The 14,166-nt window shown below is 38.7% G+C and overlaps 1 protein-coding gene across 2 annotated transcripts in view; it reads left to right on the top strand.

The window, feature by feature from the left end:
• Nucleotides 1-14,166, top strand: part of LOC139762697 (uncharacterized) — a 41,484-nt gene that overhangs the window by 16,212 nt on the left and 11,106 nt on the right. For both annotated transcript variants that reach the window (XM_071687665.1, XM_071687666.1), the window contains exons 4-5: nucleotides 371-3,140; nucleotides 8,772-8,929. In XM_071687665.1, the coding sequence (XP_071543766.1) occupies nucleotides 371-3,140; nucleotides 8,772-8,929 (2,928 nt within the window). The remainder of the gene's footprint in view (nucleotides 1-370; nucleotides 3,141-8,771; nucleotides 8,930-14,166) is intronic.

The following is a 14,166-nucleotide window of genomic DNA, read 5'->3' on the forward strand; positions in this document are numbered from 1 at the left end:
GTGTTCCGTGGACCTCTCAGCACTTGCGTTGTAAGAGATTGTTTATTAAAAGGCAGCCCATGTACCATAAAAAACACTGAATCTAAGTTTGTTGTTTTATGACTTTGTAAGTCTTTAAACAAACTTGCTGCCTAACATATCGTTTCAGAGTTAATTAGGGTACTGCATTCCTTCGCTAGGATGCTAAATAGTGAATGTATAAAACTCCCACATTTCATGTGCTTTTTCACCCTCAGAGTATGACATAAATATACGATAAACTGGATGTGAAAGAAAACAGCCTTTCCGAACTCAAAGAAGAGTTGTGATGAAATTACTTAGTTTTCAAATATTTGTTCTTAATTTTCCAATTGAATTTTTATATTTTCAGGTCTGGAACAAGTTGAAGAAAGCAGATATTTCAAAAGGGCTCACACCAAGAGTACTGCACCTGTGACAGCAGTAATCCGTAGTAACGATGAAAAGAGCAAGTCATTCTTAACCTGGGCTTCAATTGTGTCCAAGTATGCAATGAAGGAATCTTATGGGCCTGCAAAACATCCTTACTGTATTACTTTAGAAGCTGAAAAAATATCAGCTGTTGAAAAAAGCAAAGGTGAAGGCATTGCAACTAAAGCAGTTGAAGAAAAACAACACAAAAAATTTTCTTCTATTGAAGCTATAAAGAATTCAAATTTGGATCAACCGCAGATTGATTCAGTTGCTTACAAAGGTGTTCCTGATGTAGAGTCTATTATAGATTTAGTCGAAATATGTGTATCTCCTGGAGGTGCAACCACTGTACATAATGAAAGTTGTAAGCAACCGCCATTCTCCTTTCATTACCAGAATAGCAAGACAGGGAATACGAACAACCTTCTAAATAAAACACAAAATGTAAGTTCAAATGCTAAAGGCACTCAGACAACTAATTCAAGTAAAGTAATTATAGTAGATACACAGTGCAATGTAAGCACATTAGATAATGCACATCCATTGCAACCTTATCAGGCCAAGGCCTTGAAAACTTCAAGAAAGCCTTTCAGCAGTATATGTTCTCAGACTCTGATGAATACAAGGCCACCCCAAATGTGTAAAAGTTGTTCTGTAGGTACTCCGACAAATACAAGGTCACCCCAAACATGTAAAAGTTGTTTTGTAGGTGCTCTGATGATTGCAAGGCCACCCAAAATTTTTGAAAGTTGTTCTGGAGGTACTCTGATGAGTACAAGACCTCAAATATGTGAAAAATTTTCTGTAGGTACTCAGGTGAATACAAGGCCACCACAATTATGTAAAAGTGGTTCTGTAGGTACTCTGATGAATACAAGGCCACTCCAAACATATGAAAGTTGTTCTGTAGGTACTCTGATGAATCAAGGAGACTCCTCATTATCCAAAAAAGACAATTTTCAGAATGTGCCTACAGGTCATTCGCACCCAAGTCCGTTAAAGTTATTTCCAAATACATCAGAAGCAAGAATATTGAATTCTGTGCACCCACCTTTTCTGGGAAACTTGAAAAATATAGAGAAAAATAATGATGGCAGTTTTTCCATACCTCTAAATGAATCAAATGTAGAACAAAAAGAGGAAATTACTGCTACTTCTCTTTTAGCAAATAAAGATTCAAGTAATATCAATAAAAGGATTGACACACTGGTATCTGTGTCTAGTGCAAATTCAGAAAACAGGCAGGAAGCTACTAGAAATGTCACAACTGTAAAGAAAGCTGATTTAAGAGATATGCAAGAAAATACTGGCATGTCCACATGTCCATCAGTAACAGATTCAAGATATTTGCAAGGAAATACTGGCAAGTCTGTACCTGTTGTTGTAACATATCCAAGCTCCGTAATGGAAAATACTGATGTATTTGGTAATGGAAAAAACACATCGGAAAACATGAGCATATCTGCTCCTGGAGTTGGATCAGGTACAAAAGCCATGCTGAAAAATTCAGATTCTAGTAAGAAATGGGAAAATATTGATAGAATTGTACCTGTAATGCAAGAATATGCAAAAAACATACCAGAGAGAACTGGTATATCTGCACATGCAACTTTATCAGATTCAAACATACTGAAAGGAATTAACCTGTATGTACCTGTAACTCCTGAAGGTTCAACAATTAACCTGAAAGGCACTAGTTTGTTATCATCTGATACTGTTGCAGACTCAAGAAATGCGGAGAAACATTATGGCACATCAGCTTATGTGACTGTAATGGATTCAAGAAATGTGAGTAAAAATCATGAATTACAAATACCTGCAAACCAAGGAGATTCAGAAAGCTTACATACAAATCCTATCAACTCTGTACACGGATCCAAAGTAGGGTCTCAGAATACACAGGATACTGTTGACAAATCTGTGTCTGTAACTAAAAGATATTCAGAATACATGCAAGAAAATTCTGGTATGACTGCATCTTCAACACAAAGAGATGCAATAAACTCTAAGAAAGATATGAGTCATTTGGTTCATGAAACTGAAGGGGATTCAAAAGTTGTACAGGGAAAGATTGGTATAGCCATATCTCCAACCCAAGAGCAAAGGCACAGTCGTGAAAATGCTGGTATGTCTTCACCTCTCTTGCAAAAAAATTCAAGCATCACAAGAAAACTTCCAAGAGTATCTGTATCTGTAGCTGAAAGCAGTATCAGAAACATACATGAAAATGCTAGATTTTCTGAATCTCTAGCCCAAGGAGATCGTGTAAACACTGGGGTGAATGCTGACAAAAACAAATCTTTCAATGTGGCCCAAGAAAATATAAAAGATATGCATGAAAATGCCAATATACCTTTGCCAGTGATTAAAAGTGATTCAAGAAATATAATGGGAAATACTAACATACCAATATCCATAGCTTTATCACCCACAGAAAAAACAAAGAAAAATTGTACTGTACCTAGGGATCATGCATATTCAAGAGATTCTTGGGAAAAATCTGATGCATGTTCCCATCTAACCCAAGAAGGTTCTAGATGCACTGAAAAAGATTCCAGTTCATGTTACAGTGAGGATCATACTTATTCAAGATATTTAGAGAGTGGTGCTGAGAGATTTACGTCTTGTAATCCCGCAGATTCAAGCAAATCCTTACATGATAGTTGTTCTGCACCTCTGGACACAGTGGCTTCAGAAAAACCTAAAAGGTAAGATTTTGAACCGGTAAAGTATCGTGTCTGATAATGAATGTATGATACTCGTGTTTCAGCAGTTTTTTTTTTTTTTTTTTTTTTTTTTTTTTTTTTTTTTTTTGCTGTCTCCCGCGTTTGCGAGGTAGCGCAAGGAAACAGACGAAAGAAATGGCCCAACCCACCCCCATACACATGTATATACATACGTCCACACACGCAGATATACATACCTACACAGCTTTCCATGGTTTACCCCAGACGCTTCACATGCCTTGATTCAACCCACTGACAGCACGTCAACCCCGGTATACCACATCGCTCCAATTCACTCTATTCCTTGCCCTCCTTTCACCCTCCTGCATGTTCAGGCCCCGATCACACAAAATCTTTTTCACTCCATCTTTCCACCTCCAATTTGGTCTCCCTCTTCTCCTCGTTCCCTCCACCTCCGACACATATATCCTCTTGGTCAATCTTTCCTCACTCATTCTCTCCATGTGCCCAAACCATTTCAAAACACCCTCTTCTGCTCTCTCAACCATGCTCTTTTTATTTCCACCCATCTCTCTTACCCTTACGTTACTTACTCGATCAAACCACCTCACACCACACATTGTCCTCAAACATCTCATTTCCAGCACATCCATCCTCCTGCGCACAACTCTATCCATAGCCCACGCCTCGCAACCATACAACATTGTTGGAACCACTATTCCTTCAAACATACCCATTTTTGCTTTCCGAGATAATGTTCTCGACTTCCACACATTCTTCAAGGCTCCCAGAATTTTCGCCCTCTCCCCCACCCTATGATCCACTTCTGCTTCCATGGTTCCATCCGCTGCCAGATCCACTCCCAGATATCTAAAACACTTCACTTCCTCCAGTTTTTCTCCATTCAAACTCACCTCCCAATTGACTTGACCCTCAACCCTACTGTACCTAATAACCTTGCTCTTATTCACATTTACTCTTAACTTTCTTCTTTCACACACTTTACCAAACTCAGTCACCAGCTTCTGCAGTTTCTCACATGAATCAGCCACCAGCGCTGTATCATCAGTTGTAGTATTTTTTGACTTGAAATGAAAATGTAGGTATTGTGTCCCCCTCACTTTAATGCTTTCTGTTCTGTACAGCATCAGTAATTGAAGAAAAGGAATGATGTCCAATTGCTTTTAAGATTCGTGGTACTTTACTTGCAAGTTTCTTTCCATGTATTTTTGTTGAAGATTTATTTTTTCTATGGAGTTTTCAGTGTGTAATTATCTGTTTATTTTACTTACTGTTTGTACTGAACAGGGAGGGAATTTTACACTCTTGTGATCCCATCTCTTTAATATTCTTTACTATCATACTTTTTTAATTTATGTATGTTTTTTGGATTAATTATGTCCTTAGTCATTCTGTTAAAATCATCTTCCTTTTTTATTCTCTAAAAGTACTTTTTTTTACTTTCTTTTTTCTTTTATTTTCATGCATTATTTTATTTTATCCTCTGGTTGCTCTATCTCTACATATCTTCTGGAACTGTTCTATGTATGTGTCGCCATTCTGCTTTAAAAACTTACAGGTCATCAGGTCACCTTTCCCTGTAACTCAGTAATCATGTTCCTTCTTGTTCCCCTCATCTGGACCTTCTCAGTTGCCTCTTTGTGCTTTGTTAGGCATGGTGACTAAACTTGTGAAGCATGCCCTCATTTTGGTCATATATTGGATATGAATAGCATGCTATATATTTCCTTATTCATTTATTTGAAAGCCTTTTTAATATTTGCCAGCAGACAGTTTCTTTCCTATACTGTTCTCGTAGTGTGGGACCCTGGCAACAGTTAAGAACAATGTCACCTCCCAAGTCTCTGAGGACAGCCTTATGGAAAACATCATACATAAGTTTAATAAGTTTTACAATTGTAGCTCAAGAGATGGAGTTCATGAGTGTAGAACAACCTCTCCACACAGTAGAGATAGGTAATTATACAGGTTTTCAAAGGTCCACTCATATGATCAAAGATGGTGTCCAAGGTGCTAGTACAAAATTTGTCTCATGCTAATGCTGATTGTGGCCAAGTTTTCCTTCCATTTTCCCTATACACCTTCTCATCTGCTAACAATTCAGCTTCATGTTCATAACTGCAGAACTGAGAACAAATTTCACTTAACCATGAAAACAGTGTCATACACATTTGTACTGGTCATAGGTGTACATTCTTTCTCTTGTAACAGCTTATTGTTCTCGTGAAGTCAACTGATAATAGTGTCTCATATTTCTGTTACCAAAGAAGTTTCAAATTTGCACATTTTCAGCATTGCCTTGTCTGATTTTTTGTATTGTTACTTTCCTCTGTATTAGTACTTTTTGTTGATAGCAAAGATTGAATTTTCAAACAGTTTGCTTGCAAAATATGTGGCACTGGTACTTGCAGCCCAATGAGTGTCTGAAAGGCTTTCCAGCATGCAGGAAGGACCATTGAAGATTCTTTTCCATCTGTGAATGGATGGTGGTCAGAAGGTTGTGAATTGTTTTCAGGAAGCCAAAGTAATCTGTAGCTGCTACACCAATTGACTCCATGTCTTCCCACCAGACTTAAGAATGTGATGATCGTTGGACATAATCAGCACATGGTGACACAGCCTTTATTGAGTGTGTAAACGTGTGTATTTCCCTGCCATATTGCTTGCAGTATCTTAGTTTTTTATCCTGTAGTCATATACAGGAATTTTCATTCCCCAGATGCACTGAACATCAGTCTTCTGTGTTGAATTGTGACTTTGAGTTGGGACAAATGTGAGAAAACGTTTCCATCAAGGAATTATCAAACTATTAATGTTGACTGATCACTGAGCAACATTTGGTGTTGAATCCACAATTAATTAAAAAATGTTTGGCTTCCCTCTCTTCTCCTGATTGTACTGTGAAATTTCTTGCTTATGAACCATAAAGTTCATTGGAGATTGTGTTGAAGAGATATGATGGGGTGCCCTAGCTTTTATTTCCATAGCTTAGAAGATGATTGGCTAAAACTGGATCATACCTGTAATAGAAATTCAATGATAGCCAAGGCATTCCTGTTGTAAATTGAACAGAGTTACTGATTGTACTGCTTAGTGATATTAATTTCTTTTCTAGATAGCAAAATATCTTCCTTTATATATTCTTGTGATACAGATCTGTGGATGAAGTCCATCTTGCTAAGTTCTACCTTTAACTACATCTCATCCAGTCATCTTAGGGCAATTTGCATAGTATAAATACTTATAATACAGTATAAATATTAAGAGTGCAACATTGTCAACAGTTATATTCTGTGAGTGCAGCATTGTCACCAATTGTATACCTTAATTGCATATTGCTTGTGTATTTCAGGGTTTCCTTTTATATATCTAACTTGAATATTAATGATGCACAGTAATTAACCATTGACTCTGGCTGATGTTAAAATGCACAATATCAGCTGCTTCCCCATACTTTTACTTGCGTGTTGGATACTTAGTAACAGTTGCTCATTATCATCAAATAAGAAAATGTTTTCTAAAGTATAAAGGTACCTTTACTCAATGATAAGCATGATTGTCATCTTGTTCAAGCTTGTCAGATTAAAGTCAGCTGGTCTGCCTTTTGCAGCATTCCAGGCTTCCAGTAGGGACAGGGGGAATAACTGTTTGTTGGTCAAGGCAAGGTACCACTTGATGAAGGGAAATAAGCATTTGTTGGTCAAGGCAAGGTACCACATGATTAGGGGGAATAACTGTTTATTGGTCAAGGTAAGGTGCCACTTGATTGGTAGGAATAACTGTTTGTTAGCCTTGGCAAGGTGCCACTTGATTAGGGGGAATAACTGTTTGTAGGTCAATTTGTTGGTCAAGGCAAGGTACCACTTGATGAAGGGAAATAAGCATTTGTTGGTCAAGGCAAGGTACCACATGATTAGGGGGAATAACTGTTTGTTGGTCAAGGCAAGGTACCACATGATTAGGGGGAATAACTGTTTGTTGGTCAAGGCAAGGTACCACTTGATGAAGGGAAATAAGCATTTGTTGGTCAAGGCAAGGTACCACATGATTAGGGGGAATAACTGTTTGTTGGTCAAGGCAAGGTACCACATGATTAGGGGGAATAACTGTTTGTTGGTCAAGGCAAGGTACCACTTGATGAAGGGAAATAAGCATTTGTTGGTCAAGGCAAGGTACCACATGATTAGGGGGAATAACTGTTTGTTGGTCAAGGCAAGGTACCACATGATTAGGGGGAATAACTGTTTGTTGGTCAAGGCAAGGTACCACTTGATGAAGGGAAATAAGCATTTGTTGGTCAAGGCAAGGTACCACTTGATGAAGGGAAATAAGCATTTGTTGGTCAAGGCAAGGTACCACTTGATGAAGGGAAATAAGCATTTGTTGGTCAAGGCAAGGTACCACTTGATGAAGGGAAATAAGCATTTGTTGGTCAAGGCAAGGTACCACATGATTAGGGGGAATAACTGTTTGTTGGTCAAGGCAAGGTACCACTTGATGAAGGGAAATAAGCATTTGTTGGTCAAGGCAAGGTACCACTTGATGAAGGGAAATAAGCATTTGTTGGTCAAGGCAAGGTACCACTTGATGAAGGGAAATAAGCATTTGTTGGTCAAGGCAAGGTACCACTTGATGAAGGGAAATAAGCATTTGTTGGTCAAGGCAAGGTACCACTTGATGAAGGGAAATAAGCATTTGTTGGTCAAGGCAAGGTACCACATGATTAGGGGGAATAACTGTTTGTTGGTCAAGGCAAGGTACCACTTGATGAAGGGAAATAAGCATTTGTTGGTCAAGGCAAGGTACCACTTGATGAAGGGAAATAAGCATTTGTTGGTCAAGGCAAGGTACCACATGATTAGGGGGAATAACTGTTTGTTGGTCAAGGCAAGGTACCACTTGATGAAGGGAAATAAGCATTTGTTGGTCAAGGCAAGGTACCACTTGATGAAGGGAAATAAGCATTTGTTGGTCAAGGCAAGGTACCACTTGATGAAGGGAAATAAGCATTTGTTGGTCAAGGCAAGGTACCACTTGATGAAGGGAAATAAGCATTTGTTGGTCAAGGCAAGGTACCACTTGATGAAGGGAAATAAGCATTTGTTGGTCAAGGCAAGGTACCACTTGATGAAGGGAAATAAGCATTTGTTGGTCAAGGCAAGGTACCACTTGATGAAGGGAAATAAGCATTTGTTGGTCAAGGCAAGGTACCACTTGATGAAGGGAAATAAGCATTTGTTGGTCAAGGCAAGGTACCACTTGATGAAGGGAAATAAGCATTTGTTGGTCAAGGCAAGGTACCACTTGATGAAGGGAAATAAGCATTTGTAGGTCAAGGGAAGTTGCCACTTTATTAGGGGAAATAATTGTCTGCTGGTCATGGCAAGGTACTACTTGATTATGTATTTTAGGGCAACTTGGTTCATTGTTGGTGAGTTTTGAGTGGCCTTTTATTAGAGAGACCACTCTCTTATGTTGACTGTATTATAGTCTTGTTGTTGCCTTTGTTTTTGATAGGCGTTTGGTTTATGTTTCTGTGGTTCTCATATTGCTTTTGTTTAGATAGAATTCTCTTATACTGCAGACTTTACTTTTTTTTTAATTTGTAATACAGCTCATTGCTTTTATCAGTGAATGCGTGAGCACCAGGAGAAGAAAATTGGACCTCATGTTCAGGATGGGGTGTTGTAATGATACAGAACATGAATCAGAGAACAAAAGACAGAAGATGCACAAAAAGCCATTTGATCAAGATGCTGTTGATCAATATAGATTGCCATTGATAATGGGTAAGTGCAAAGATCCTCAGTTATAGAATATGCTTTAGCTAATGAGGAGCTATATTTGTGGAAAAGAGTGCTTTTTAGAAAAATTATATCATCCTTTGTATATAATCTGTGAAACATTTTCTTCTGTTTACTTATATGTTATATACTTTAGAAGCGTCTTGGAGGAACTAATTTTCAAAAAAAGTTTCTTTTCATTGTGTTATGGCATTCCAAGATTTGATTGTAGTTAAGGTGTTTTTGGGATAGGTTTTAAGTATCTTCAGTCCACTGTCAGTTGTCAGTAAACAAATGAATTTCAGGTCATTTCACTTAACATATTCAGCAGCAGTTGCTTAAAAGCAATGAATATACAGAAAGTATTAGATCTTAGATGAACAAGTTAAGTAGGTAAAAGTAAAGACTGCTGATATAGTGTAGTGATGAAAAATGATGATGATAGAAGATGTAAACTTTGTGAATCATCATATATGTATGTGATGTGGAAAGGATTCAAAAACTCTTACAGAGGATTATATGAAGCAGAATGATGTAGACAGCTCTGAGCTAGCATAATGACATGAGCACAGTAGGCATTAAAGCCAAGAGTTTGTTGATCCTTTCCCTTCCAGAATGATCTGGACTGAAAGCATCATGTGAGAACTATGATGTAGGAAAATCCATTATCATTACTTCCTTTTGACAGCTTTACTAATGTGTCATTTTCCTATAGGAATAAGTCTTTCACTCACTTTTACTTCCATTTTCACTGTGGAATAAATGCTGCTTTTGCCCAGTTGTCTGGTACCTTACCTTTTTTTCATGTTTCAGTACTTAATTTCCAGTTTCACCTCCACTCTTCAGCGTCATGCTCACCACTCCATATGTATTCTTAGTTTCTATTCTTGATGAATTTCATTTTCATCCTTACTTCTTCTTTCAGCAATGTCACCCTCTTGATTATACAGGTACACCACCGATTTTCCGGCACTCTTGTTTCCAAAGCCTTGCCGAATTAACCATTTTGCCAGACCAAATGTGGTCTTGTAATAATAATTCATCAACACACCTCTAACCCACTAATTATACATCTCCCATGTGTCTAAAGTATACCATGGACTGCTAGAAATTTGAATTAAATATAAAATGTAATTTAGATAAATAAATGAAATACATTATACACTACTCAGGACTGAGGTGCTCGTTAGCTACAAGTTTCACAAATTCGTCCACATACTTGGAGGCTCCTTCGTGGTTTGCAGACCGCTTTTCTCCACACACTTTATTCATGGAAATTCCATGATGCTTCGTGAATCTTTGAATCCATCCTTCACTATAATAATGCTCATGTTGTAATTTAAGTTCTTTATGGAACAACCTATCCTGGTCCATTATCATGCTACCTGACAAGTCCACTCCATTACTCCAACACTGATGAAACCATTGCATCATCACTCGTTCATGCTCAGTACTCTTACCATCTTTCGAGTTTTTCTAATCATCATTTGCTTCTTGGAATTGCTTTCTGCATAGAATTTCAACATTTTTCTCCCTTTGCTTCTTTATATCATGTACAGTTGATGAACCAATACTGTAGCTGTCATCCATCTTATGCACCGAAATGCCATGGTCCGTTTTTTCAACAGTTCTGCTTTATCTTGGATTAGTATGGACTGGTGTTTACGTTTGACACAACAGCTGACTCTCTCATATGTCTTAGAAGCCATAGCTAGGGTTAAATTTACACAAATTAAGCTAAGAATCTCACACAATTGCAGTATCACCATCAACAAATGCAGTGTAAAGAATGTAAAAGTACAACCCACACACAATGCCATATGTGGCAGCCCAGTAAACTAGTCTGGTGGCGTGGTAATTTCAAGTTCCCTCAAGTAATTTTGTCCGGACTAAAGGAGGTGCCAAACCATCAGTTTCCAGAAAATCAGTGGTGTACCTGTACTTTTTTGTCTCTCTTCTTCTGTATCACTAGTCATGCTCCTCTCATTATCATCTCCAATTGTTTCTTTAATTTAAAGTATCCTTTTCTTCTGTTACAAACTTCATCCTTGCTGCAGGCATTTTCCCAGATTTGTCTAATATGTTTTTACCACATGTACTTACCTCAGTTTTACTTTTATCAACCTCCCTCCTGAGTGACTTATTACAGTTTTGAATTCTGCTTAATTTCTTCTGAGATCCTTGTTTGCTTTCCTTTTAAGCCTTCTGCTCAGGGCTTTTTATCTGACAATCATTGCTGTCCAATTAGTACTACATATTGGCAAATTCAACTTGTTTGAAACTCCTTCTGCTCAGGGCTTTTTATCTTACAATCATTGCTGTCCAATTAGTACTACATATTGGCAAATTCAACTTCTTTAAAACTTTGTTTTTCTCCATCAGTTTCCTTAAATATTCATTCCACCTTGTTGCACCGCTCCGCATAATATCATCTCAAACTACTTCCACAAGACCACAACTACACCCTGTTTTGTTTCAGATTCTTTCAGCTTTTCAGCTAACTTCTCTGGAAGATTAGTTTTACTCTTCCATTCCTCAGCTTTTCCACACATAGATTTCTCATTTTTTATTTATATATCTACTATACTTTCCACAATAAAGGCTAGCATACTCATTACTACCATATGATATGACAAATCTTCTCCCAAAGTATGCATCATGCACATTAATCATATTTCTTATTTTTTTTTTGCTTTGTCGCTGTCTCCCGCGTTTGCGAGGTAGCGCAAGGAAACAGATGAAAGAAATGGCCCAACCCACCCCCATACACATGTATATACATACGTCCACACACGCAAATATACATACCTACACAGCTTTCCATGGTTTACCCCAGACGCTTCACATGCCTTGATTCAATCCACTAACAGCACGTCAACCCCGGTATACCACATCACTCCAATTCACTCTATTCCTTGCCCTCCTTTCACCCTCCTGCATGTTCAGGCCCCGATCACACAAAATCTTTTTCACTCCATCTTTCCACCTCCAATTTGGTCTCCCTCTTCTCCTCATTCCCTCCACCTCCAACACATATATCCTCTTGGTCAATCTTTCCTCACTCATTCTCTCCATGTGCCCAAACCATTTCAAAACACCCTCTTCTGCTCTCTCAACCACGCTCTTTTTATTTCCACACATCTCTCTTACCCTTACGTTACTTACTCGATCAAACCACCTCACACCACACATTGTCCTCAAACATCTCATTTTCAGCACATCCATCCTCCTGCGCACAACTCTATCCATAGCCCACGCCTTGCAACCATACAACATTGTTGGAACCACTATTCCTTCAAACATACCCATTTTTGCTTTCCGAGATAATGTTCTCGACTTCCACACATTCTTCAAGGCTCCCAGAATTTTCGCCCCCTCCCCCACCCTATGATCCACTTCCGCTTCCATGGTTCCATCCGCTGCCAGATCCACTCCCAGATATCTAAAACACTTCACTTCCTCCAGTTTTTCTCCATTCAAACTCACCTCCCAATTGACTTGACCCTCAACCCTACTGTACCTAATAACCTTGCTCTTATTCACATTTACTCTTAACTTTCTTCTTTCACACACTTTACCAAACTCAGTCACCAGCTTCTGCAGTTTCTCACATGAATCAGCCACCAGCGCTGTATCATCAGCGAACAACAACTGACTCACTTCCCAAGCTCTCTCATCCCCAACAGACTTCATACTTGCCCCTCTTTCCAAAACTCTTGCATTCACCTCCCTAACAACCCCATCCATAAACAAATTAAACAACCATGGAGACATCACACACCCCTGCCGCAAACCTACATTCACTGAGAACCAATCACTTTCCTCTCTTCCTACACGTACACATGCCTTACAGCCTCAATAAAAACTTTTCACTGCTTCTAACAACTTGCCTCCCACACCATATATTCTTAATACCTTCCACAGAGCATCTCTATCAACTCTATCATATGCCTTCTTCAGATCCATAAGTGCTACATACAAATCCATTTGCTTTTCTAAGTATTTCTCTTATACATTCTTCAAAGCAAACACCTGATCCACACATCCTCTACCACTTCTGAAACCACACTGCTCTTCCCCAATCTGATGCTCTGTACATGCCTTCACCCTCTCAATCAATACCCTCCCATATAATTTACCAGGAATACTCAGCAAACTTATACCTCTGTAATTTGAGCACTCACTCTTATCCCCTTTGCCTTTGTACAATGGCACTATGCACGCATTCCGCCAATCCTCAGGCACTTCACCATGAGTCATACATACATTAAATAACCTTACCAACCAGTCAACAATACAGTCACCCCCTTTTTTAATAAATTCCACTGCAATACCATCCAAACCCACTGCCTTGCCGGCTTTCATCTTCCGCAAAGCTTTTACTACCTCTTCTCTGTTTACTAAATCATTTTCCCTAACCCTCTCACTTTGCACACCACCTCGACCAAAACACCCTATATCTGCCACTCTATCATCAAACACATTCAACAAACCTTCAAAATACTCACTCCATCTCCTTCTCACATCACCACTACTTGTTATCACCTCCCCATTTGCACCCTTCACTGAAGTTCCCATTTGCTCCCTTGTCTTACGCACTTTATTTACCTCCTTCCAGAACATCTTTTTATTCTCCCTAAAATTTAATGATACTCTCTCACCCCAACTCTCATTTGCCCTTTTTTTCACCACTTGCACCTTTCTCTTGACCTCCTGTCTCTTTCTTATTACCAAACACATATCGATCATGCTCCTGTGTACTATGCCTCACCTGCTTTTGCACCATTGATGTTTAAGAATATCGTTATATAAAAAGTATGCATTTCTGACACATGCATGCTGATGCACACAATCCAAGTATTCTTTTACCATTTTCATTTGCGGGGTAAACAATGGAAAGGTCTGTGGGGCCTGGATCTGGATAGGGACCTGTGGTTTCAGTGCATTACACATGACAGCTCGTGCATGAATGTGAGCGAATGTAGCCTTTCTTCGTCATTTCTTAGTGCTACCTTGCTGTTGCAGTGGTGGATGATACTGTTTTGTGTGGGGCAGGATGGTGCCAGGAATGGATGAAGGTGAGCAGGTATGAATATATACATGGAAGATGTATGGAAAAAGTAGCAGGAGGGCAAGAGAAAAGTGCAAGTGTTGAGAAATAGGGCAAATGAGAGTTAGGGTGAGAGAGTATCATTAAACCTTAGGGTAAATAAAAATGTGTTTTGGAAGGAGGTAAATAATGT

The sequence above is a fragment of the Panulirus ornatus genome, chromosome 44 (genome assembly GCF_036320965.1).
Source record: "Panulirus ornatus isolate Po-2019 chromosome 44, ASM3632096v1, whole genome shotgun sequence".
Classification (NCBI taxonomy): Eukaryota; Metazoa; Arthropoda; class Malacostraca; order Decapoda; family Palinuridae; genus Panulirus; species Panulirus ornatus.